Raw genomic sequence first — 26,648 nt, forward strand, 5'->3', positions numbered from 1 at the left:
GACATCCAGGATTTAAAGCAGAAGTAAGTGATATATTTGTGTTAATATAAGTCTTAAATAGTTATATCTTCCGACAGCAATCACTTACATAGAGTGTTTGGTCTGAAACACGGGTCTCTCAGTCACTCTGCTCTGCTCTGAGCCGAGGAGAAAACATTTATCGTATCCTACAGTTTTTATCCAATGAGGAGAGAGAACGGCATGCAGGGCTGTGTGTGCAGCCAAGGGACGCCGTGAATGTGGCGACGTAGGGACGAGGACTGTTATGGTGCGTTCAAGGAAACTCGTATTTTTCCGACCGTGAAGTCGTACCAGTTCGATCTGGTACGAGTTCACCGGTCGGAAGTTACGAGTGGCCGTTATAGTGACTTTCACCGGTAAAACAGGTCGGAAAAACAAGAGTGGGTTGCCTGGAACGCTACAAAGTTGTAAGTTGTGACTTGAAGCTGTAATTTACGATTTCAAAAGCCTGCCTGGAACGCAGCATTAGCGAAAACGACCGGACCACTTACTTCTGCTTTAATATCTTTCAGGCAGTCTTGCAGATTGATATGCAGCTGTTTGACCTTTGACCTTTGATGTGGCTGTGTGTTCTCTCTGCAGCTGCTGGTCTGGAGAAAGAAGAAGAAAAAACAGCAGCAGCAGCAGTAGTAGAAGAACATTGGCTAAGCTTCATTCCCTTCTTCATTCCCTTCTTCATTCCCTTCTTCGTTCCCTTCTTCGTTCCTTTTGTCCTGTTTGTCATGATCTTGATGAGGTCTATGTTAGGTTGGAATTTCCTTTAACACTGAATATTTATGTCTATACTGGTGATTACTGATTGGAACTGGAGAACTTAATGTTTACTGACTAAGCTACCCTTTAAACAATGTGATAACTGAGTTGAGAGAGAATCAAGCATTGGTAGTAGAGCCAGGACACAATATTTTACACCATGAAGAAACCAGCCTCAATCAAGTATTTTTATACTTTTGTGTTATGTAGGAAACACATTTATTCAAGCTAGACTTTTGTTTGAACTTGTTTTGAATTTGTTTGGAACTTAGTTTACCTGTTAGGATTAGTTTGCTATGTTATGTGTAGTTTACTTATGATTAGTTAACCTGTTATGTATGTTGGTGTGCACATTCTTTAGGAGCAGATTCATGAGCAAACCAGGCCTGAGCAACATGATACAAAATTAGGAAGGATAGCTATAATGACGCAGGTGTCCTTAACAGGAGGTGAGAAAACTGAAAAACAACCCCAAATATGGGAGGCCTGGAAACAGAGTATAGGGAGACGAGTCTTCTTTTCAGGGCGCTGTCTCGGATGATTGGATGGATCGTGTGCCAAGAGGCTGGGACCAGCCTGTGCACCAACGATGGGAGAGCTAAGTCTAAACCATAGTTCCTCCCCACCTGTTTTGACCAATAGAATTAATAACACACACACAGAGCAAAAATATATTGCACGTTTGTAACGGAATAGCTTCATCCTTTTCTTGGTGGGTGGTTACAGACTAACAGCGAAGCTGACTGTGATTTCCCAAACAGTTAAGGTCCTTGTACAAGATTCTTTTTCATGATCCAATTTAATAAACAGAACTGGAATGTCGTTGTTTGTCCTCTCTCAAATAAACCAACACGCCTGACACATTCACCTTCTGCATCTGGCCACATGTTCCTATCTTCTCTGGCAATGCACTCTGGGAAGATTTCAGGATTCAGGAGAAATATCTGGTCAGACACCTTCAGGACGGGTGAAGACGGAGGAAAGAAGAGACAGATGAGCCGGTCAGTGAACGCACCAGGGCAGTGAATGCAACATTATTACATACAAGTTACAACAAGTAATGTTGTGTTTGTTGACGAAGAAAAAAAGAAAACACAGTTTGGAATATTGATTATTCATTTTATTTATGAGTCAAAAAAATGCAGCTACATTTTGAAAATGAAAAAGGTTTTCTGTTAATCCATTTTAATTTCAAATATGAGACACATTTGCTTCGATAGGATAATGCCCTTCGAGGTGTCTAATTATCAGGAATTACAGTTTTTCTTAGTCGCTTTGGTGCACCCTCGACATTGTTTCTCAAAACAATTCGTACAAATTGTAAAACACCATGGATTACCTGCAAAAGTTAGTCTCTTGCTCAAAATCCTTAGTTCATCTCTCAAAAGTAAATATCTGTGTCAATGAACATGTCAGTGCCATCAGAATGACAAGTCCTTGTGTGATTGTGTACAGATAAAACAGTCAAATTGCTTAGTCATGTCAATATAACAGTGTACTCTGGAGACATGTTCTGATGTAAAATTAAGCGTAGCGTTAGTTCTGGCAGGCCATGACGTCAAGCTCTAATCAGCACAGCGTAACTGTCTTCACCTGTGCAGATCAGCTGATGGCTCAGCTGACTGCCGTGGCTGCTTTCTATTGGGGAATTGCATTCAGAGCGCGCTATTTAAACTGCTCTAGTCCGACGTCACCTCCCTTGCTGCTGCTGCTTCCTCTGCCGGCTTTTTTGCAAGACGGGCTCCCACATGAGGGAAGGATCGCCGCTCGTGTTCGTGCTCGCCCTGCTGCTCCCGATGTCGTCGCCCCCGTCCACGATGCGGACCCGCGGCGGCTGGCGCGGTGACGTGTCGTGGGGTTTCAGCGAAGCTCTGGAACGGAGGACGCCATCTGCGACGACGGGGTAGGGGGGCTCCTTCTCTCCGTCGGGGCTCTCTCCTGGCAGGCGGGGGCGGCGTCACACACAGCTGTTCCATTGATCGACGACGGCTGATTCCGGGGCTGTGGAGTTTCTGTTTGCCAGCGATGCTGCCACGCGGTCGGAGCGTCACACAAGGAACGGTTTGCTTTATTCTTAATTTGCGCTGGGTTTCAACCTCCATAGGGATCATACAGAATCATATTTAGCATTGAATTATTCACTGACGCAGCTCCTTTTGCGGGTTTGGGGGGTTCTTTGTCTATTTCCTTTTAAATGGGCTACATTTATTTCCAACTTAAATAGCCTCCTGACATCTCTTGTTGCTAGAGGGTCAGGGATTTGCCGGCGTGGTCGTTTTGGGGGGTTTTCTTTGCTCCCTGTTTTCTTGTCTGTAACAACATCTATTGCACGTCTGTCCATCCTGGGTGAGGGATCCCTCCTCTGTTGCTCACCCTGAGGTTTCTCCGATTTTTCCCTGGGTTTTCCATGGAGTTTTTCCTCAGTCGATGTGAGGGTCTAAGGACAGAGGATGTTGTTACGATGCCATGTAAAGCCCTTTGAGACAAACTGTTTGTAAAAACGGGCTATACAAATAAACTTGCCTTGCCTTGCCTTACTGCGCCCGTCAATAGAGCCTTTCTAGATGCACAAAAGCCATGAGCCTCTCATTGTAAATAATTGATTTAATATTGTTGTTGTAGTTGTTGTTGTTGTTATAATAATTATTATAATTATTATTATTAATAATTATTATTATTGTTAAGAGGTAGCGTGTGGCTTATCCCCTATTAAATTTTATAGGAAAAATTTAATTCCATCCTAGATAGCCTCCTGGCATCTCTTAGCAGAGGTTCCACGATTTGCCGGTGTGGTTGTTTTGGGGGGTTTTCTTTGCTGCTGCGCTCCCTGCTTATGCCGTTCATGATGGCTCGTGAAGGGCAGGGAGGTGCTCTTCCTGCCTCAGGCTTTCCACGCAAGCGTGTGGAAGAGCAGGGGGTCCCAGAACAGTACCATACCGCCAAATTAAACTGTGCAAGTGAATAAATATTATTTTGACATAGTGGTCCTGAAAGAAATTAAGCGTAGCGTTAGTTCTGGCATGCCATGACGTCAAGCTCTGATCAGCACAGCGTAACTGTGGGTACACATGACTACATACAATACAGGTTTTTTCCTGCATTCAAAATTGCGTGGTGGCCGCCTCCAGCTAATACTTACGTGAGGGAGTGGATGAGCGCTCTGAGGTCTTTTTTTGGTCTTTTGGAGGCAAGAAGAGGTCCATAGACCAGGGCTCTGGTGTTTGTGCTGTTTGGGAAGCCAGATTTGGTAAGCTTTACTTTATTGTCCTCACACATCAGTATGTTAGAAATTCATATGAACACACCACTCCGGGTTTAAAACATTAGTCCGTGTCTCATATTACTTACGTTGTGGAGTAGGAGGTGATTGAATAATTCTCAGAGATTTCTTTGGTGGCTTGGGTGGCAGACTTTTTATATGAGGTGACTTATCTGTGTAGGAAACAGGATTTTCATTTTGCTGTGCAGTATAGCGATAAAAATGTTAAATGAAACAGTATGAAAACTATCAATGTTTTAATTTTACTCACATGTAGGTGCAGGAGACGATGGGGTTTTTCTTTTAAATTTTTGCGGTGGCTCTCGAAGAGCTTTTCTCTGAGATGATTTTTCTGTGAAACACAATTTTCTTTTTGCTATAGTGCTCAAAATGTCAGTCTGTCAAATTTTCCTGATGAAATTATATAATAAAATGTATTAACTATTACAAATTTTACTCATGTGGTGGATCGAGTGGCTCTGGCACACTGGTTATCTGAGTTGATGTGGCTGTTAGGGGAACACCATTTTACATTTGCTGTATTCAGTAATCCTTTAAATAAATATTTTTTAAACTTCTAGATGCAAAGAATGAATATCCCATATTACTCACGTGGTGGAGTCAGCGTTGATGGGCTGGAAAATCTTAACACTTTTTTTGGTGGTCCTGGCTGGCTGGTTCTCAGTAATGATGTGCCTGTTTAGTAAACATAATTTTGGTTTATTTACACTCTTGAATAATCGTTAATTAATAATTAGACAAATTATACACTTATTACTCACATGAAGGATTTGATTTATCCTTTTTCTTATAAACAGTCCCCTGTGAGTAACTTCCCTCCTCATCAGTGGAAAGATCTAAAAAATAAAAGCCGACATTCAGAGGAGTATAGATACCTATTCAAATGACTGACAGAGTAAATAATGCCATGTGCAGGTCTAAGTATTTTTAATGATAAAGCATAAGAATAACTTACTTGGAACAAAATCTTTAAACTTGGTCTTCTTCCTCACTCTTTTCTCCATCTGTGTCACCTGGCAAATTAAAATTGCTAATAAGTATTAGTCCAAAACACATTAACATAAATTTGAAACTATAAAACTGTATAAAGTTACCCATAGTCATTCGATATCATGGAGAAGGGGGAAGACTGCAAACCCTTCTTCATATGATAGGCACACCGCTTTTCTGTGCAAGTCTTTGTGCTGCAACAGACATCTTTTTGCTTTGAGCATGGGATTCTTGACATAAACTATGTCAATGAGCTTTGACTTGCAGGAAGTCTCGAAGAGGTCTTCTGTGTCATCCTGCCTAAAGACATTGGCAATGACCTTTGGAACTCTTCTCCAATATGAAGGCATAACTGTCATCCTTCAGGAGAAAGCAGCAGTCGTGGGTTTTAGCAGAAAAAAACCTGCTTTTCTGTTTTTGGAAACTGGTGGACCTTGTGTGTTGTGTCTTCTCTGCCAACCTCTTTGTGACCTGGGCAATGGGGTTTTTACTGTTCCTTACACTTTTTTAACTGCTGGAGGTGATTTTCAAATGGAAAAGATGAGACCTCATTCAATGAACACTTAAAGTATGCAACATCTTAATGCAAATGCTGCGCACTGTGGACATTGTAAACTGTGAATGTTGGTCCATAGAAGTCCTCACTGTTATCGACAAAGTGCTTCAGGAGGTTGGCAGCATAATCTAGGTATGCCTCTCTCTTTTGAGCATCAGACTCCAGAAGGATTGACATGCCCACAGTCAATGACAAAAAATGTTCATAAAAAGCATCCGAAAGTATGTCCCTGAGAACTACCGGCCCTGTGTACAACAGGAACTGGCAGAACTCCGTTGCTTTCCAGCGATCCATTTCATGTAATGACCGGGGTTGCCTTGCAAACTCCATTGGCATGGCACCCTGCAGCATTTTCATGCGATTGGAGATTTCTTCCCTCAGTTGGAGTGCCAGTCTGCAATTGACAGGTCCACGCAGTAGATATGTAAGCAGTCTTTTCACCACTCCCAGACAAATGAGGTGCATGTAGTCTAGTGCAAATTGCTGAATGCACAGGATTCCAGCACTGCTGAGGGGGGATTTCTTTTTTTGATGGCCTGCATAGCGGACCTGATCAAAATCCTCATCTGACCTGGACTCAAATGTGTCTTTTGATGGGTAAGTTACCCTTCTCTGGACGCTGACAGTGGGTGCCACACACCGCTCACACCCAGTCCATTGTGTCCAATTATGCACTTCAGGAATGCTCTGGCAGGAGCATCACACACAAAGACCTTAATTTTGACCTTGTGGAAGCTGCCTTGATGAAGGACACCATTTTGGTGGAGAGCCTTGATTTCCTCAACCAGGTCCTGCACATAGTCCTCGACTGCATTGGGCTTTTCTGTTGCACAAAATAGTGCAACCAGGAATGGCTCTGAATTTTGAATTGATGCCAATATGGGCCAAAATTGCAATTTAGAAGACTTGAAAATTGGAACCCCGTCAACATTTAACATTACTTCAATTTCTCCTCTAAAATTTTGGGAACGAGTAATGTGTTAAGATGCCAGTCTCTAAACCAAAATATACATACTTTCCATTGCCCCTTTCTTCACAAGTAACTGTACGTGGGGTGGAAAGCAGTGTGCGGGCATCCATGGGGAGGTGAGACCCATGTTTCCTGAGAACACCCAGAAGTGAATTTAAATTTTTATGCGTTTGTTTGGTTTCTGTGGCCCAATGAGCTAAGTCTTCAGCTAAATTTGGAGCTTCTTCTTCAGAATCAGATTCTGCATCAACAAGCTGTGGTTCAGAGTCACTGGAATCCGGATACTCAACATATCCAAAGTCAGCCCCATCATCATAAGATTCCTCTTCTGCAGAGGCAGCCAAATCCTCATCTGTTGGCAAGACAGTATGTGTAGAACACCCCTCTAGTGGAGATGAGTCCAATTGTGCATGTGCAGAAGTGTCAGAACCCTCATTGGTTGATGTGTCAGTTCCCTCATGTGCAAAAGATCCCCCCTGTCCATCATCAGTTGTGTCAGCTGTGGCTAATGCATCAATTTTTGCTTTCCGTGCCCTCCATTTCCACAAATAATTGGAATCCATTTCACGTTTGTTTACTGCAATGTAAAATTAAGCCAAGTTACATGAGAGTTCAATAAATCACATGTGTTAAATCTGTAAAACTTACCTTTTTTGCTGTGACCCTGGTCTGTTTGCTTTTACCTTCTTGTCAATTGTCAATGTTGGACACCTGTTAATACAAATATTACAAGAAATATCATCAATGAGGAAACAGTGCATGTCAAGGTTCTGAGAAATATATTTGTGCATTAATGCAGAAATTGCAGCCACTGTTCCAGCCACACTAGCTGTCCAGGATATTAGCGAGTGCTAGCACGTGTCTTTCTGTCTCAGCAGCAGCACCGCAAAGACAAAGAAATACAGCCTGATTGTGTGTGCTTCAATCGTACTGTTTTTCCTTTCCTTTGCGGTGCTGACAACTGCTGCTGTCCGGGGCTAGAGAGGCTAACACAGTTAAACTCGAGAGGAGGGAACTAGTTGTAATGTTTTTGTTTACAAACTGCAACCAACTCCAGCCTGGCAGAAAGTTTTGTATTAGGCCGCGGCATGAAAACGTTATAAGCTAGCACGCTAACCTTACTGCTAAGTTAGCATGCCCGAACGAGCAGCCTCGCCCGCATCGTGAGTCAGCAGCATAAAATGAAACAAATTGTGTTTTGTTTGAGCATACGAAATACTGCACAGTAATACATGCACTCACCAAAAATGCAGTATCTGCAGACTTGCAGACTCAGTGGCAGCGTGGCTAGGACAACGTAGACCGCCTCCTGTCGACCATAAGACTGTAGCTGTCGACGCACTGACTCTTCTTCTTCTCCTTCTTCTTTTCGTTTTATGGCGGTTGGCATCCAGCTTTTTGGTGCATTACCGCCACCTTCTGTCGAGTGTTAGCCAGACAGACGCACTGACTCACTCACCGGCTGGGTTGGTTGTTCTCAGCCAAAGTGTTTGCGCATGCGCATTACAGCAGTACACGCCATCCTCTAATTTTACAGAAATTCATTAAAATATCACCACTGCGATGTACTGGAAGCTTTCTATTAACAGCACAAAGCCCATATATGTCCATATTTGTGATATTTTATGAAACATTAAAGCAGAAGTAAGCGATCCGGTCGTTTTGGCTAATGCTGCGTTCCAGGCAGGCTTTTGAAACCGTAAATTACAGCTTCAAGTCACGACTTACGACTTTGTAGCGTTCCAGGCAACCCACTCGTGTTTTTCCGACCTGTTTTACCTGTGAAAGTGCACTATAACGGCCACTCGTAACTTCCGACCTTATATATACCTATGTATATTATATACCAGATCGAACTGGTACGAGTTCACAGGTCGGAAAAACACGAGTTACGAGTTGCCTTGAACGCACCATAATGTCTTGTCAGCCGATGGAGTTAGCAGCCCCCGCCCTCGTCATGGATCTATTGGTCCTCGTCCCTACGTCACCACATTCATGCGCATCCCTTGGCTGCACACACAGCCCTTCATGCCGTTCTCTCCCCTCATTGGATAAAACTTTTTTTTTTTTAATACTTTATTGCAAGGTTTCTCACCTTCACAAACATAGTCATAATCATTTCATTTTCTTAATTGTACCTTGCATTTTTTTTTTCTTTTTTTGCAAGTATATATTCCAAAGTAAATAACAAACAAATAAAATAAACAAACAATAAGATAAACAAACATATATGCAAACTGGTGCTTCCCAAATGAGGATCACAAAAATAGAACACAAACAAACAGACAAACAAAAAAAGATAAATCAGTAAGTTAATAATAATATAGTAAAATAAACTAACATCAACTAATGAGAAAATAAGCGGTGGTGCATGTGTGCGTGTTCATGTGTCTGTGTGTGTGTATGCATGTGAGCATCAGTGTTGGGGTGGGGGCCGTTTAGTTCATCTCCTTAATTTGATTGAATATTTCCACTGTTTTTATCAGCCTTTCTTTACAGTATAACTTATTCCAAATATGTATTTGTTCCCTATTTATAAAAGTTAATCTTTCCATCTCTAGACATTGTTCCGTTGTTGCTACCCATGCTCTTAATTTTGGTGTATTTGATTGTTTCCATGCTTTGGTCACCTGCTTCATGGCAGTTACTCTTAATATATTGAAAAAATAAATGTCCTTTGCTCTTATCTTTCCTTTTAAATAAATACCTAACCAATGATGTACCTGCAAAGGCTCTTTAAGCTCAAAAATGTACGTTAGGCTTTCCTTAACTCCTTCCCAGTATGTTGTTAATACTGGGCATGTAAAAAACATATGCATATAATTCGCCTCCTGTTCTCCACATCTTTGCCAACATCCATTATCTAATCCGGGGAAACATTTCTTGAGATTTGCAGGTGTGATAAATAATCTCATACTCACTTTCCATGAAAACTCCCTCCAGTATTTGGATTGTGAGATTCTGAAATTTTCACCTAATATTCTTCTCCACTCTTCTGTTGTTATGTTAATTTTTAAATCCTTTTCCCACTTCTCTTTTATGTTACTCTCTACCTCGTTATACTTTTGCAAAATCTTATAAATTTTTGACAAATTTCCTTTATTTGTATTCCTATTTTGCGTCATATATTTAATCAGTTCATGCTCTGATGTCCCCTCATCTAGAAATCTACTCACGTAGCTTCTGACCTGCAGGTACTTAAAGAAGTGTTTCGATTCTAATTCATATTTGCTAGATATAATATCATATGAATTTATTGTGTAGTTTGTAATTAACTGTGAATATTTTATCAGTCCCTTTTTAGCCCAACCTTCCAAAATTTTATCAGTTCTATTAGGGATAAAGTCTGGGTCCTCTGCCATTTCTCTAACTAATACACATTCATTATCCATTTTTAATGTTTTACAAACCCGTTTCCAATTAGCCAATGTGTTGTCAATGCAGTAGTTCTGCCCTGTATAATTTTTCCATTGCGTTCTTCCAATAAAGGGCAATGACCCAATAGATACTCTTGCCATTTCTTTTTCTATATTAATCCATTTGGTTTCCGTTTCCCTTTCTGTCCATTTCATTATTGTGAGGAGTTGTGTAGCCAGGAAATAACCCTGTAAATTTGGGAGCCCTAACCCACCTTCCTCTTTTGGTTGGCATAAAGTCTTAAATTAAATTCTCTGCTTTTTGTTGTTCCAGATAAAATTTGAAATAATTCTGTTACAGTTTTTAAAGTATTTCTCTGGTACTACAATAGGCAGTGTTTGAAACAGAAATAAAAATTGCGGAAGAACCATCATTTTAATCGTTTCTACTCTGTTAAGGAAACTATGTGGCATTAATCCCCATCTACTCAAATCTTGCCTTATCTTAGTAATCAACGCACAGTGGTTGTTCTCATACAATTCCTCTAAGTGTTTACTAATATTAATCCCTAAGTATTTTACCTTCTTATTCTCCCATTTAAAGCTATAGCGCTCTTTCAATGCCTGGCTAGGTTGTCTCCCTATTATTAAGGATTCACATTTACTCCTATTTAGTGTGTACCCAGAGACTTTACCATATTCAGCAATTATTTTCATTAATTCATGTATTGATTCCTCTGGGGATGTCAAGTATACAATAATATCATCGGCATAAAGTGCCAGCTTGTGCGTTTCTTTTCCAATCTGTATTCCTTTTATCTCAGTATTCTGTCTCACTGCGGCTGCTAATATTTCGATATACATAGCAAAGATAAGGGGGGAGAGAGGATCTCCCTGCCTAGTACCTCTTTGTATTCGAATTCTTCTTGACAAAGTGCCATTGGTTTTAATTCTTGAGGTTGGGTTACTATATTGTTTGTATCCATGAACAAAATTTATTATCTACCCCCAAGCTATCTAGCATCTCAAACATAAAGGGCCAGCTCACTAAATCAAACGCCTTTTGAGCATCTAATGTTAATAATACCACGTCAATATTTTTATTTTGAGCATAATCGATTAAATTAATTGTTCTCCTAATATTGTCTGCCAAATACCTTCCAGGAATGAATCCACATTGATCTGCATTAATAACATCAGTAATTATCGTCTTTAATCTTTTTGCTAATAATCCTGATATTATTTTATGGTCAGTGTTTAGCAATGATATAGGCCGATATGATGAGCATTTTGTAGCGTCCTTCCCCTCTTTTGGAATTAATGTTAAAATTGAAGATTGCCATGTTTGAGCCCATTTTCCTGTTTCTAACGCATAATTATATGCTTTCTTAAGTAAAGGCGCTATTTGTATTTTAAATTTTTTATAAAACTCATTCGTGAATCCATCATCACCCGGTGATTTTCCTCTTTTCAATCCTTGTATTTGTTGATTAATTTCTTCTATAGTGATTGGTTTAGTCAAATCCCTATTTTTTTCCTGGGGTACCTTTGATAACTGAAGCTCCTTTAAAAAAAATTTTATCTGAGTATTATCGATTTTAAATTCATCTTTGTACAGGGTTTCGTAATATTTGGCAAATTCCTCTGCTATTTCTTCTTTATCTGTTATTATTTCACCTTGTTCTGCTTTTAATTTTGTAATATAAGCTTTTTTTATTTGACTTTTAAGTTTATAGGCCAGGATCTTCATAGAGTTTGGTCCTCCATCATAAATTTCCTGTTGTGTGAATCTCATTAATCTATCAATCTCAAATATCCGCAGATTATCTAAATCAGTCCGTTTTTCCTTTAATTTCTTCCAGTCCTCATCACTTTTTGTCTCCCTGTGTCTATCCTCTAATTGTTTTATTTGTTCTGAAAGTCGTTTTTGCTGTGCTTCTCTATTTCTTTTTTTTCCCGATGCGTATGCAATGATATGTCCCCTTATAACTGCTTTAGCTCCTTCCCATAATATAATTGGGTCTATTTCTTCAGTGTCATTTATTTTTACGTATTCAGTTATTATATTTTGCATTCTTTCTACAAAACTTCTGTCTTGCAGGAGAGAGTTGTTTAATCTCCAAATTGATGTTCTTTTTGTATTTTTTAGTTTAACTGTAAGTGAGACTGCAGCATGGTCTGCTATATTTATGGAGCTAATTGTACAGTTTTGAACCAGTGATACATCTTTTTTAAACATAAAAAAGTAGTCTAGTCTGTTGTAAACCGAATGTCTTCCTGAATAAAACGTAAATTCTTTCCTGTACGGATGGAGTGTTCTCCATATGTCCACTAGGCCTATCTCTATACATGTTTTCCTTAGAATACTTGCCTTTTTCTCTGCTCTATGTTTATTAGCATTAGATGTATCTAATTTTGGGTTTAATACCAAATTGAAATCCCCCCCTATTATAACAGTCCCCTTACATTTTGTGGTCATTAACTCTATTAATTCTAGCATGAAATCTGGTCCTATGTCTGGTGGGTAATAAACATTAAGAAATGATATTTCCATGCTGTCTATTTTTCCAACTGCTAACACAAATCTCCCCTCTTTGTCTTTAATACAACTTTCTTTCTCAAAACCTATTTTGGACTTAATAATTGTCGCCACTCCTCTACTGGCAGAAGTATATGTGCTATAGTATATCTGACTATTAAATTCTTTCTTTAACTTTTCATGCTCCTGTCTCCTCAAATGTGTTTCTTGCAGAAATATTACATCTGCTTTATCTCTCTCCATCTGGAGTAAAATCTTCCTTTTTGCTGCATTGTTCAGGCCATTAGCATTCAATGATATTATCTTCAAATCACTCATTTAACAGGTGACAAAGGCATGGGTCTATCTGGCCCCTCCCCCTTGTTGGTAAACATGAGATTATCAGTGATGGAGTCGTGAAAAGAAAAAGAAAGAAAAAAAAAAATACAAAAACAAATCAAAACATAATCTCTAAAAATGTCAGTTCCGGAAAATAAATTTATTTCAACCATGTGTCCCTTCATGATTGTATTGGCGTACTTCTAGTCGCCTCTAAAGTTTGTACCCACTGAGTTTACAATTTACTTGTGTCAGCAGTGCCAACTGTTCCTCTTACCCCACTGTATGGTCTTTTCATCCTATAGCCTACACACAGCAATAGTATGAAGCAAGAAACAAAGAAAAACAAGTAAAACAAAACGCAGAATGAATTCTCCGAAAGCTCCAAATCCCCCCGCCCCTCCCCCCCTCCCGATCCCTCTTCCCCCTCCCCGTCCCTCTTACGTTTCCTTATATTCAAGGGCCCATTTACCAAGATGTAATTTCTCTCCATTTGCATATTTGACCACTTTTACTTAATTTCTTTGTCTTTACAGTATTCAACTCCTTACTTCTATGCAAAAGTGTTTAAGTTTATACTTAAAGGGAAAAAAACAACAACTTATATATACAGTATGTATTAAAAAAAGACAGACCAACCAAAACGGAGAGATTGCTACACAAAAAAAAAATAAAAAAAACCCCACAACCCCCCCCCAGAAAAAATTGCAAAACAAAAATAAATAAAATAAATAATATAACTATGTCCCCATTGGCCTATAATCTTAACCACCCCCACCCCTCCCACCCACCCCCCAAATCGAAATAAATAAATTGGAGAGAAGAGAGGAAAAAAAAAAATATATATATATATATATTAACCATGTCCCCATTGACTGTTTCATCTTAACCCCCCCCTCCAAAAGAGATTGCAAAAACAAAAATAATAATATATGCCCCCATTGGCCTTATAACCTTACACCCCCCCTCCCACACACACACACACACCCCAAATCAAAATAAATAGATTGAAAGAAAGGAGGAAGAAAAAAAAAAAAAAAAAAAGTTAGCCATGCCCCCATTAACTATTTCATCTTAACCCCTCTCACCCCCATCCCCACCCCCATGCACACGCACACACTCACACGCCCACATACACACACATGCACGCCCACACACACACACACACACACCACACAAACGCACCGAGAGAGAGAGAGAGGGAAAGAGAAAGAAAAGGAAAGAGAGAGAGAGAGAGAGAGGGAGAAAGAGAGACTGTAAAGGCCTAAGCCTTATAAGCAGTGAATCCAGCCCTTATTCAGAGCAAGTTCATGGTGGGATAGTTCATCAAAAGTTCTGATTTCCTCACTTACAGTTTAGTCCTCAGGTTCTTTGGCTGTGATCCACTAATTGGGCTGGAGTAGACGTTGTCTGCTCGGCCTCCGTTCCTTCTTCTGCCGTGTAGATACCGCTCTGCTCCAAGTCCCTCCTCGCTGCTTCTGCATTTACGTAGGTTGTTGTAGTGCCATCCGCGTTAAAAACCTTAAGTCTTGCCGGGGCCAGAATGTGTGATTTAATCTTGTGCTGTCGTAGATGCTCCCGTATCTTTCTATATGCCGCTCGTTGTTGTTTCACTCTGGTCGTGAAATCATGATCCATATAGATACGTGCTCCGTTAAATAAGATTTCCTTCTTTGACCAGGCTGCTTTAAGGAGATCTCTTTTACCATCATAGTTCGCCAAACTTACTATGATCGGTCTCCTGGCACGCTCCCCTTCCTTCCATGTGCCAATTCTGTGCGCTCGGGTAATTTGGGGCACAGTTTCCATGCGTAAAGTTTCTCTACACAGCTTCTGTATGAACGCATTAATGTCATTGCTTTCACTCCGTTCGGCAATGTTGTAAATGCAGACATTGTTTTGTCTGGATTTATTTTCAATATAGTCCATCTGATCCCCCATCTCCACAATGGACCTGTTACATTGTTTCAGCGTTTTCTGATGAGTTATGCTCTCATCCTCGAGCTCACTCACCCTGGCCTCCAGTTCCAGCACTCTGGCGTTTGTTGATTCCGCGTCTCGTCTAAGTTCCGTAGTTTGTTGCATTATTTTCTTCATATCCCGTTCTGTTTCTGCTCGAAAGTCATTAAACGCTGTTCTGAGCGCTTTGATCTCTCCGGTTATTGAGTCTTTCAAATCAGCAAACAGGTGTTTGATCTCGCCGGCGTCTGCCATTGTTTGCGCCTGTGCTGTTTTGTTTAAATCTCGGTCCAGCTCAGCGTTGTTTCTGCTCAGATCTCTCGCTCTTGTCCGCGTAGGCATCCCACAAATGTTTTCTTCATTCCGTGCTTCCTTCTCGCTTTACATTATCTCCAATTTTAACTCATTCTTTGGGGCTTTGAGGACGCGTTTCACACTGCCGCCATTAGTCACATGACCGGAAGCTCCTAGACTCATTGGATAAAACTTGTAGGATACGAGAAAAGTTTTCTCCTCGGCTCAGAGCAGAGCAGAGTGACTGAGAGACCCATGTTTCGGTCCAAACACTCTATGTAAGTGATTGCTGTCGGAAGATATAACTATTTAAGACTTATATTAACACAAAAATATCGCTTACTTCTGCTTTAAATGCGTTGAAATTACGTTTTGTTTAGACGTAATTTCCCCTCCCTCATTTAGAGAAAAAACGTCAATCTAATCAATGCACTCTCTTTTGAGAGCTACAACTGACATAATTATCAACCGAAATTAAACAAATAGGCTACGTGTCTTTTGACACGTTGATGTTGTAACCGCTTTTTAGACGGTTGAAAAGAGGTTGAAAGGGGCGTCGCGTGGCGTAGTGGTTAGAGCGGGCGCCCCGTGTATAGAGGCACTGTCCTCGCTGCAGTCGGCCCTGGTTCGAGTCCCGCGTCGGGCGCCATTTACTGCGTGTCATTCCCCCTCTCTCTGCCTCCTCGTTTCCTGTCTGTCTCAACTCTACTATCCATAAAGGCGTAAATGCCCAAAAATATACTAAAAAAAAAAAAAGAAAAAAAAGAAAAGAGTTTGAAAAACGTTCAAACCTTATATCAACCTGGTTTCAACCGGAAATCAACGTTGAAATTACGGCTTGTGTTTGCTGGGTGTGCTCAGGAGGTTCTCAGACCGGTATCATCTGTTCAACAATGAAGACAGAGGACAGGAGCAGGTCTGGGATCTGCTGCGCAAGTCAGGTAACCTTTGACCTCCAGACCCGACTGTAACTTACTTAGTGGTTAATTTGTCCATGAGGAGGTCTATCAATCAAGTAGCACCTGTATACACATACACACATACGCACACACACACACACACACACACACTACACACTACACCACCTCTGTCCATGGTGACACATGAGCCCCTGAACCAGGTGAACAGGCACTGATGCACATACCACACCCACACAGCGATGGGAGTTCGAAGTTTTCATTCACAAATCGGCACAAATTAAGCACTGAACTCACTGTAACTGAAGTGGTAGAGATGGATAACTTACGACATGTTTGAGACTCAGTGGTAAAAACATCAAAACCTCAGTAAACATCTGTTGATATTTAGGGTAAAGTGCATTCTGGGATACTTCACTGTCCACATAAACACACAGGCTACGTTCCAAAAGCAGATTGAGTTGCCCTCGCTCATTTGCCCTCAGGGGAATCCCCGCTGCCATCACAAGTGCTGCTCCATTTCTCTGAAAAGCTGAAGTGAACTTGATGAGATCGACCCTTTAAGGGCTCCTGCAGTCAGTTTACTTGAGCCAGTGTCCTGGGGTCAGTCTGAGGTACATGGTGGTGTTGGATGCATCAATATGACATTGATATTTATATCATTAACTGCACAGGTGTGAGTCACGTTTTAACATTTTAATCGGTTTTATTTTATGAAAGTGAACAGGTTACAGACACACACTACTTTCAAATTAAAAGGAAACAACAGTAACAGGTTCATAACAAGCGTTCACAATGAACCGGGTGAGATGATGACACTAAGTATGACAGTGAGCCACAGCCACCCAGATTTTTAAAGCTTTTTAAGAAACATTTTTAAACATTTTTTTCTGCAGCTTTGTGTGTGTGTGCTGTAGGGATGCATGTAACAACTATTACAGTATAATTTGAGCCTCACTGTTAGAGGCTGTGTGCTGCTCATACTGCTGCAGTGTCCATGGATCAGTTCAGCTTCAGCTTCTCATGGAACTCGTGCAGGATCTTATCGAAGGGGTCAGTGTCTGCAATCTTCTCCACCACACATCTGACTCCGCCCTCCAAGGCCTGGTAGTACCTCCTCAGCTCCTTCAGCTCACACTGCAGTTCTTCCTCCACCTTCTGTCGTTCCTGCTGAGCCTCCTCCAGCTTCTTCTCGTACTCTAACTTCACAGCTTTCACCTCCTCGTCCAGTTTCCTCTGGTAGAACTTTCTGAGCTCCTTCTCCCTCTGGTCCAGCATCTTCACCACCTCCTGGTAGGTGTCGTTGGAGTAAAACTCTCCTCCATTGGCAGCCACCATCTTCTCCACCTTCTTGAGCAGATCCAGGACCTGCCTTCGATCACTGGCTTTGTGGTTGTTGAAGAGGTGGTACCTGTTGTCGACCTTCTCCAGGATCTCCTTCAGCTCAGGTGGTGGGTCCTTCAGCATCTCATCAAAGTCCTCAACTTCGTCTCCATGAGTGAAGAGGACGATGGTGTATTTCCAGGCCTTTTCCAAAAACACCTTCTCCACCTTTTGAACGGCTTCTCGGTCTTGTGATGGCTGGAGGAGTTTCTGCAGCAGCTCATCAGCCAGTTCAGCTCATCAGCCAGTTCATCAGGCTGATGAATGGCACCTGGTGGGGTGTGGCCTGGCCGAGCAGAAAGGCTCAGCACTGGACATTCACTCTCTCTCTAGACTCCGGCTGGGGTGGAAGCCCTGCTCCACCTGTGGACTCTTTTGTTTCTTTGTTTCTTTGTTTGTTGGTTTGTTTTGTCTTGGTTCGAGTTGTCTTTAAGTTCATTAATAAATTCTTTTTGTTAAAAATTGCCAAACTCAGTTGTCTCTCCACCTTTTGTCCAGTTCCTGGAACATGGAACGTGACAAAATGGGGGCTCGTCTAAAGCCAGTGTTTTGGGTAGGAATTGTTGGTCTGCTGATGCAGGTTGGTGGAGACGTATACTGAGTTGGTAAGTACAGAGTTTGGAGATAAAGTAAGTGTGGCAAATTTTTTCACTGGTGTCCCCTCTGTTAGGTGTAGCAGCAGTCCCTAATAGAGGCTCTGCTGCAGTTTTTTTTTGCCTTTACTGTTTTGGGTGGTATCCTGGGAGGGCCCTTGGCGAACTCAGCAATGCCACTGAAGACTAGGGCTGAGTGTAAGTAGGTTTTGGTTAGGCAGTTAGTAGGGGGGACCCAGTGGGGGCGCCACATTTTGTATTGTTTATCTAGACTGTTGGGTTGGGTTCAGGTATGGCTGCCAGTGTTGAGGATTTCATTAAATGTCCCTCTTATGAGTTACTAGAGCAATATACGAAGGAGCAGCTTCTCAAGGTGGCACACCATTATTCGGTTGCGGTGGATGCCAGACGTACAAGGGAGACCATCATGAGTATTGTACAGGCAAATCTGCAAGAGGAAGGAGTCCTGATGGTCGATGATGGTAAGAGTGGGGTTACTACTTCTGTGCCGGGGTTAACCTTTGAACAGCAAAAGGAATTGTTAATGTTGAAATTTGAACATGAAAAGGAGTTAGAAAAAATGAAGTACAAGGTGGAACAAATGAAACTGGAAGTGGAGCAGAATAAGTTGGGGCTGATTTCAGCGGGTAAACTTCCGGTTGGGGCGATCAGGGGGGAATCTGGTTTTGATGTCACTAAACATTTGAGATTAATGCCAAAGTTTGAGGAAAAGGATGTTGAGACATTTTTTGCAATGTTTGAACGTGTGGCTGATGTTAGAGGTTGGCCGGATGAGGAGCGTACACTAATGTTGCAGTGTGTCTTTACAGGAAAAGCACAGGAGGTGTATTCCTCTATGTCGGTGGCGGACTGCAAGGTCTACAAAAAGGTAAAAGCGGCGGTACTAAAAGCCTATGAACTTGTGGCTGAAGCGTACCGACAAAAGTTCAGAGGCTGGAGGAAAACGGGAAAACAAACACATGTGGAATTTGTAAGGGATTTGATTCTGCACTTTAACCGTTGGTGTAAGGCAGATAATGTGGAGACTTTTCCAGAGTTGTGTGATCTAGTAATATTGGAACAGTTTAAACAGACTGTACCAGAACACATCGCCACGTACATCACTGAACGTAAAGTTTCCACTCCAAGTGAAGCAGCAGTTGTAGCTGATGAATATGTACTAACACACAGACGTATATTTGGAGAGCGATTTAACACTGAGAGAGCACACTTTAATGAAAGGGCACACTTTAATGAGAGAGCACACTTTAGTGGGGGACACTCTCAGACAACATCTAGGGCTCCAAGGTCAGAACCCTTTAACAGTAAAGGTGGGCCTGAAGTGTGTCATTATTGTCGACAAAAAGGGCACTGGAAAAATGAATGCCCTACACGTAGTGGTAGAGTTAATCCTGGTCAGGTAAAGTCAGCTGGATTGGTGGCGCCAATGCAGGTTCAAGCCATGGATGGGGCAGAGGTGGAATCAGGTTACCATATATTCCTCTCAGATGGTTTTGTCAGGCTACACGAGAGAGATATGGAAGTCCCCGTGAAGGTGTTGAGAGATTCAGGTTCTATGCACACGTTTGTGAGGGAGGCCATTTTGCCTTTCTCTCTACAGTCAGACACAGGGGGTTGTGTGCCCTGCAGAGGTCTGGCTTTACAAACACTTTTTGTTCCGGTGCATAAAATGTTCTTGTCCTGTGGTTTCTTCCAGGGGAATGTGGAGGTGGCTGTGCGTCCCGAGCTCCCAGTGAGGGGAGTGGACATAATCTTGGGGAATGACCTGGTACCTGATGGTCGTATGTGGCCAGATGATGAAAGACCTGTACTAGTACAAACCCCCCAAGATACGGTTCAGCAGCCACATTTGACATGTCTTCCCTATCCAGTTCCTCCTGGGGGAGTCGATTCTCCAGTGACAGAACCTGAGTCAACAGATCTCTCATGTAATTCCTCTTTAAACTCTGCAGGGGGCGCTGCACATGGCCCAGTGGTGGTACCAGGGGGGCTGTCACAGCAAGCAGTTGAGTTGGAACCATCCACAGTGTGTGCTGTGACTCGGGCCATGGCTGCATCTCTGCCTGATGATGGGGTAACTATGGACAAAGTTAAAGAGTTTTCCTTTGTCGTGCCAGATGATCTTTGTGTTTCTCATGTAGACTTGGCGCAGGAGCAGAGAAAGGATCCATCATTGAAAGACCTGTATGATTTGGTGGTGCCTTCCTGTCAGGTGGGGAACATTAAACAGGGTTATGTACTCCATGATGACGTGCTGTGTAGGATTTGGGCTCCTCATGGTGATGGATTTAGCGGGGATCCCATTGTGCAAGTGGTATTGCCTGAAAAATTTAGAACATCAGTAATTCGGACAGCACATGATGAGGTTGCTGGTCATATGGGGGTCAAAAAGACCTACCATCGGGTGCTACAGCATTTTTTCTGGCCCCGTGTGAAGCGTGATGTTTCTAAATATATAAAAACATGTCATACGTGTCAGGTTACTAGTAAACCAAATCAAACTCTGAAACCTGCACCGTTATATCCGATCCCTGCAGTGAGTCAGCCTTTTGGTCATCTGTTAGTTGATTGTGTGGGGCCGCTTCCTCGGTCCAGGTCTGGTTGTTCCTATTTGTTAACAATAATGTGTCAATCCACCAGATATCCAGCTGCTTATCCACTGCGGTCGATCACAACCAGGTCTGTGGTGAAAGCCATTACTGAGTTTATATCTGTGTTTGGAATTCCCAAAATTATACAAACAGACCAAGGGTCAAACTTTACTTCTCGGCTGTTCTCCCAGGTTCTTAAACAACTTAATGTCACTCATAATATGTCCTCTGCGTATCACCCACAGAGTCAGGGGGCCCTTGAACGTTTTCATCAGCATTTGAAATCGTTGCTGCGTGCTTATTGCACTGAGTTGAAGGCAGACTGGCAGGACGGCTTACCATGGCTCATGTTGGCGGCCAGAGAAGTTGTACAAGAGAGTACAGGCTTCAGTCCTAACGAGCTGGTCTTTGCTCACACTGTTCGGGGTCCCTTGTCTGTCATTAGTGATCAGTGGGTTGCGTCTGATCCCCCAAAGAATCTGATTTCTTATGTAAATGGGTTTAGACATAGGCTCTATGAGGCTGGGGAATTGGCGAAACAAAATTTGCAAATGGCTCAAAAGAAAATGAAGCAGCTGTTTGACCGCAAAGTAGAGCGACGTGAGTTCTGTGCAGGAGACCAGGTTTTGGTCTTGCAGCCATTGATTGAATCACCTTTTCAGGCTAAGTTTTTTGGGCCCTGTAATGTTGTTCGTCGGGTTTCAGAGCAAAACTACCTGATTGAGATGCCAAATAAAAGAAAATCAGTTAAGGTCTGTCATGTTAATTTGATCAAACCATATTTTGCACGTGATGTTTCTGATGTTGTGGTTCCAGATAACCCTGTTTTGGTGGCCGGTACGGAGCAGGAGGAAGAGATGTCGGGTGATGTGGTGCTGCAACCTCGACTTAAAAATTCGGAAACTTTGGCCAAGTTGGATTCGCTGCTTGGGCAGGTGGATGAGGATAAAAGGAATCAACTGGTTGGTCTTATTCAAGCATATCCAGGTCTTTTCTCTGATACTCCTACATGTACTAACTTGATAGAACATGATGTTGAGGTGGGGGATGCAAAACCCATCGCCCAGCGGTTCTATCGGGTTAGCCCTGAAAAGCGACAGATATTGGATTCAGAGGTAGATTATATGCTTGAAAATGGTCTTGCTGTGCCTTCTACTTCTAGTTGGTCATCTCCCTGTCTTCTTGTCAGCAAGCCGGATTCCACATTTAGGCCATGTACTGACTTTAGGAAGATTAATGCTGTGACAAAACCTGATTCCTTCCCTCTTCCCAGGATGGATGATTGTGTCGATCAGGTGGGGTCGGCCAAATATGTTAGTAAGTTCGACCTTCTTAAAGGTTATTGGCAGGTTCCACTTTCTGAGAGAGCAAGGGAGATTTGTTCATTTGTGACTCCATCTGGTTTGTATTCATATACCGTGATGCCGTTTGGGTTGCGCAACGCTCCAGCCACCTTTCAAAGATTAATGAATAAGGTGGTTCGGGGGCTGGAGGGTTGTGCAGTCTATTTGGATGATGTTGTGATATATAGTGATACATGGGAGAAACATTTGGAGCAGGTGAAGGCTTTGTTTGACAGGCTACTTTGGGCACAGCTAACGGTCAATCTGGCAAAATGTGAATTTGCCAAGGCCACCGTGACCTATTTGGGGAAGGTGGTGGGGCAAGGAGAAGTGCGTACCATTGAGGGAAAGGTCAGGGCGATCCGTGACTTCCCTGTTCCAACGACAAAGAGGGAATTGTTACGTTTCTTGGGAATGGCTGGTTATTACAGGGAGTTTTGTCCCAATTTTGCTTCTGTGGGTGCTCCTCTAACTGACTTGTTAAAAGGTGATGTTAAATATGTTTGGTCTCCCATCTGTCAACAGGCATTTAACCAGTTGAAGGACTTGTTGTCATCAGCTCCAGTGCTTGCTGCTCCTAGGTTGGATCGCCCCTTCAAGTTGCAGGTGGATGCAAGTGATGCTGGAGCTGGGGCTGTGTTGTTACAGGTGGAGGAGAGGGGGGTTGAGAGACCTGTTAGTTACTTCTCTAAGAAGTTTAAAAATTACCAGCGTAACTATTCAGTAATCGAAAAAGAAGCCCTCGCATTGGTCATGGCCCTCCAACATTTTGATGTCTATATTGGGTCAGGTTCTTCTTTGATTGTTTATACTGACCACAATCCACTAACCTTTTTGCGTTCATTGCAGAATCCGAATCAGAGGTTGATGCGGTGGGCCTTGTTTTTGCAGCCCTATCATTTGGATATCCGTCACATTAAGGGCAGGGATAATCTGGTGGCGGATACTTTGTCACGTGCTCCTTTGTCATAATATGTTGTGCTATGTACTTTTCTCTCTGCTTCTGTCCAGGCCGGGCTCCCATCCGTATGTGCTCTTAAAGATGCTTCTTCTGGATCCACAGTTGCGGAGTCATTGGGTTTGGGGGTGTTGGTGAGGTAATGGGGAGGAGGGAGGGGTTCTGCATTGCATGTTGTTTGATAAGGTGCTTACCTGGACTGTGACCTGGCAGTCGTGTTGGGTTATGGATTTGTCTAGATGTAGGTAGTGTATTGGATTGGACGTTGTGTTTTTTTTCTCTGGTATGTGTCTTGCAGGGTCGGAGGTCAGAGGTGGTACCTCTGTCTTGGCCGGGGGGGTGTGATGGCTGGAGGAGTTTCTGCAGCAGCTCATCAGCCAGTTCAGCTCATCAGCCAGTTCATCAGGCTGATGAATGGCACCTGGTGGGGTGTGGCCTGGCCGAGCAGAAAGGCTCAGCACTGGACATTCACTCTCTCTCTAGACTCCGGCTGGGGTGGAAGCCCTGCTCCACCTGTGGACTCTTTTGTTTCTTTGTTTCTTTGTTTGTTGGTTTGTTTTGTCTTGGTTCGAGTTGTCTTTAAGTTCATTAATAAATTCTTTTTGTTAAAAATTGCCAAACTCAGTTGTCTCTCCACCTTTTGTCCAGTTCCTGGAACATGGAACGTGACAGTCTTCTTCTGTAAAGCGACCTGCCTTGACACCCAGCAGAATGGCGTGGGGCCCCGGGGCCGACATGTTGATGCACTTGGAGATTTCACTATTCACTGTGTCTTCATTTAACAAGGTGTCGAAGATGCCGGGGGTGTCGACGATGGTCACCTGTCTGCCCCACACCTCCCCGCTCTGTTTGGTGCATTCACGGGTCACTGAGGAGAGAAAAAACATGTCCAGGTTTGTGTGTTGACTGATCTGTGATCAGCAGAAACTCCACATGGTCTGTGAAGGTCCTCAGTCCTCCAGGTCTTAGTTCTCTGAGAAAGCTGAAGTTTCATCAACTGGACCTGGTTGTAGATTCTTGAAGACCAGTTCTCCAGTTCTTACAACAGGAAAAGCCTCTTTGATAAAGGTGAAACGTCTGCAAGAATCTACAACCAGGTCCAGCTGATCTAGAGGCAACACTGACCAGGTATCTGCTGGTCCAAATGTGGAGAAGTCAGAACACCATGAAACCTTAATTTGCCTGGGGCGCACTCTCGCGTTCATGCGATGCACGCGGACGTGACCGGACTTGCCTAGATGACGTAGTTTTGAGTTAACTCTGGACTATATCCCTTCAGGACACTTGGATTGCCGTGAACGAGCGGTGTGAAGGAATATTAAATGGTTTTTGTGTAGTTTTATGGACTTGTTTGTGTCGGGCATGATGCACACGTACTGTACATCACGTGAACGCGACAGCAGGCAAAATCAGTTAAAGACTTTAGGCTGTAAAGATGTCTTAAATTACGTTTCGAGTAAACTCTGGACTATCTCCCTTCAGGACACTTGGATTGCAGTGGACGAGCAGTGTGGAGGAATATTAAACGTTTTTTGTGTAGTTTTGTGTCGGGCCCTATTACTCTCATTTAAAGTTTTCGTTGGACTATGAACCGGCCTCTCGGGTCTCCAGATGCACTTTGAGGAATAAAAAACTACTCCGGAGTATTCATCAGCATGAGGGTGAGTCACTAATGACTGAATTTAATTTTTTTGGTGAACTATTCTTTTAAGCTTGTTCTGATTGTGTAATTACCAATCAATACATTTCCTGCTCTGTGTAAACACTGAGCCAGGCTCAGGTATGAAAGCAGGATTCCTGTGTACAGGTGAACTCAGTGTGAGGACATTGTATCTGCTCTAAATGCCTTAGGTGTTCCTGTTGGGTCTGTCTATCAACCGATAATGAACAATGTTGTTTATCAGGAAGGAAACATCTGCAATGCAGTAGTACAGGCTTTAGTGCCAAGTGACAATTTAGGTTTGTCATGGCTACATACAGTATGGCTTTTATTTGTGTTGCCTGCACCCTTTGATATGGACAGCCACATCAGTCAACACATCTTTATGTATAGTATATGATATACAGCAATGTGTTGTGTCAAGTATAGTAAGTGTGTGTGTGTTACCTGAAGAGTGACCAACAGCTGCTTTGAAGACATCTCGTCCCAGTATGGTGTTTCCACAGGAACTCTTCCCCTCTCCAGTCTTCCCAACAAGAACCAGTCTGAGTCCTGAAACTGGAACAGACGGAGGTCCAGTCAGACTCTGGAGCCAGAACCCCCCCACCCCACCAACAACCACTTCCCCAGCTTTGAATTGATTCTTACTGTTGAAAGGCTCTTCCATGCTCCCTGTCCTCTGTCTCCCACCTGTTTAGACACAGACAGGTAAACGATTACACCTTTGGCCACGAGTTGAAGAGGCTCCGCGTGTTAACACAAGTTTATAAATAGTTTGTTAACTACGTGTTCTAGTGACAAAGACCTTATCAGCATCACTTTAGTCTGTCATCAGGTAAACAACGTAACAGGTGAACACCGTGTTGTGAGAGGTGAAAGAGGAAGTAGAATATAAAAAGTGCGTCTAAGTGAGGCCACAGTGTAAAGTGTGTGAGGCTCAGAGAGTCATCATAGATTTCCTGAGGATTAATAAATTAAATCTATCTATCTATCTATCTCTATCTATCTCTATCTATCTCTATCTATCTCTATCTATCTCTATCTATCTATCTATCTATCTATCGTGAAGCTAAGTCTCAGTCGCACTCCTCTATGAATCTGTTCATCACACTCACCGGGTGTCGGAGGCTCCACCATCACCGAAAAATCACAGACTCTCTCACTTCATCCAGTTCACCTCCGTTCCGTCCTGACTTCACCAAACTGCTTCCCTTAAACGGACCACACACCTTTAGAGAGCTGCATTCGACCAGCCCTTCATAATAAAACCAACTTTCTCCAAGAGCTGCTTGTGGACAGTATGTTGAAGTCGATTTTTTCTCTTGTGCTCTTATTGTGAAGGAGCCACAGCCACCTGTCTAACCCCTCCCTTCCCTGAACATACCTGAAAGTAACAAGAACACAACTTTGGCTCAACCTGAGGGAGACGGCTCGTTGTCGTCCTGGACCCTGACCTTCATGGTTATAAGCTGCTCTACCTGGTCAGGTGAGTCCGGTGGGGGTTGGGGCTGAGGGGCTACACACAGTGCGGTTCCTTGTTGTTAGTGACACATCTGTAAACTGGTCCAGATGTTCAGTCAAGGATCTTAGACTGGATCACGTCGAAGCAGTTTGACATGCATGTCAAACATCAGTAAACACACCTGGTCTCAGAGGAGACAGCCTCTGCCCAGGTGGATCATGTTTTACATCATGTTTTACATAGAGTACTAGTAAAACAGAATTTAGTAGTGATGACTACTTAGTTTAGACATCATCTGCCTAAGTCTGCATAGCATTTATAAATTCTGTTTTTCTAATAAATGTAAAACCTAATACATTTAAACGTACAGTATGTAAGAAATCTAAAGCAACTGGCCGTAAAATCCTCCTAATATGTCACAGAGACTCAGGAATAATGTTCATATAACATGATGAACTCACCAACAACAATAGTACAGCCAGAGTATTCGCATTAAAAATCTTTTTTTTGCAGACTGCAAATCATGTTTATGTTTTGAATTTGCGTGTTTACATGTTGCGCCACCTAGCCCTCTCTCCCAGTCACGGCGGCGTCAGTGGCGTTTCAGCCTCAGTCTGCTTCCACTGAGCTGCCGCTACGACTGGGAGAAAAAAACAGATTGCTGTGTTTTGAATTTGACTGCAG

General features: G+C 42.6%; 2 protein-coding genes and 1 long non-coding RNA gene across 3 annotated transcripts in view; 1 reads left to right on the forward strand and 2 right to left on the reverse strand.

The window, feature by feature from the left end:
* The window catches only part of LOC146989196 (GTPase IMAP family member 8-like), a 37,347-nt gene that overhangs the window by 2,671 nt on the left and 8,028 nt on the right, over nucleotides 1-26,648 (forward strand). The gene's annotated exons all lie outside the window — the stretch shown is intronic.
* Nucleotides 16,856-25,639, reverse strand: LOC146989197 (GTPase IMAP family member 7-like). Its single transcript, XM_085775294.1, has 4 exons — nucleotides 25,618-25,639; nucleotides 24,950-25,192; nucleotides 23,513-23,710; nucleotides 16,856-17,524 (listed from the first exon to the last, which is right to left on the reverse strand). The coding sequence occupies exons 1-4, from the start codon at nucleotides 25,637-25,639 to the stop codon at nucleotides 16,956-16,958; spliced, it is 1,032 nt and encodes a 343-aa protein (XP_085631420.1). The 3' UTR covers nucleotides 16,856-16,955.
* Nucleotides 17,710-23,508, reverse strand: LOC146989198 (uncharacterized). The gene is made up of 2 exons (XR_015035745.1): nucleotides 23,037-23,508; nucleotides 17,710-18,448 (listed from the first exon to the last, which is right to left on the reverse strand). It is a non-coding gene; the product is annotated as an uncharacterized LOC146989198 (long non-coding RNA).

Source organism: Trachurus japonicus, chromosome 4, assembly GCF_045865225.1.
Source record: "Trachurus japonicus isolate A0001 chromosome 4, Traja_1.0".
Taxonomy (NCBI): Eukaryota; Metazoa; Chordata; class Actinopteri; order Carangiformes; family Carangidae; genus Trachurus; species Trachurus japonicus.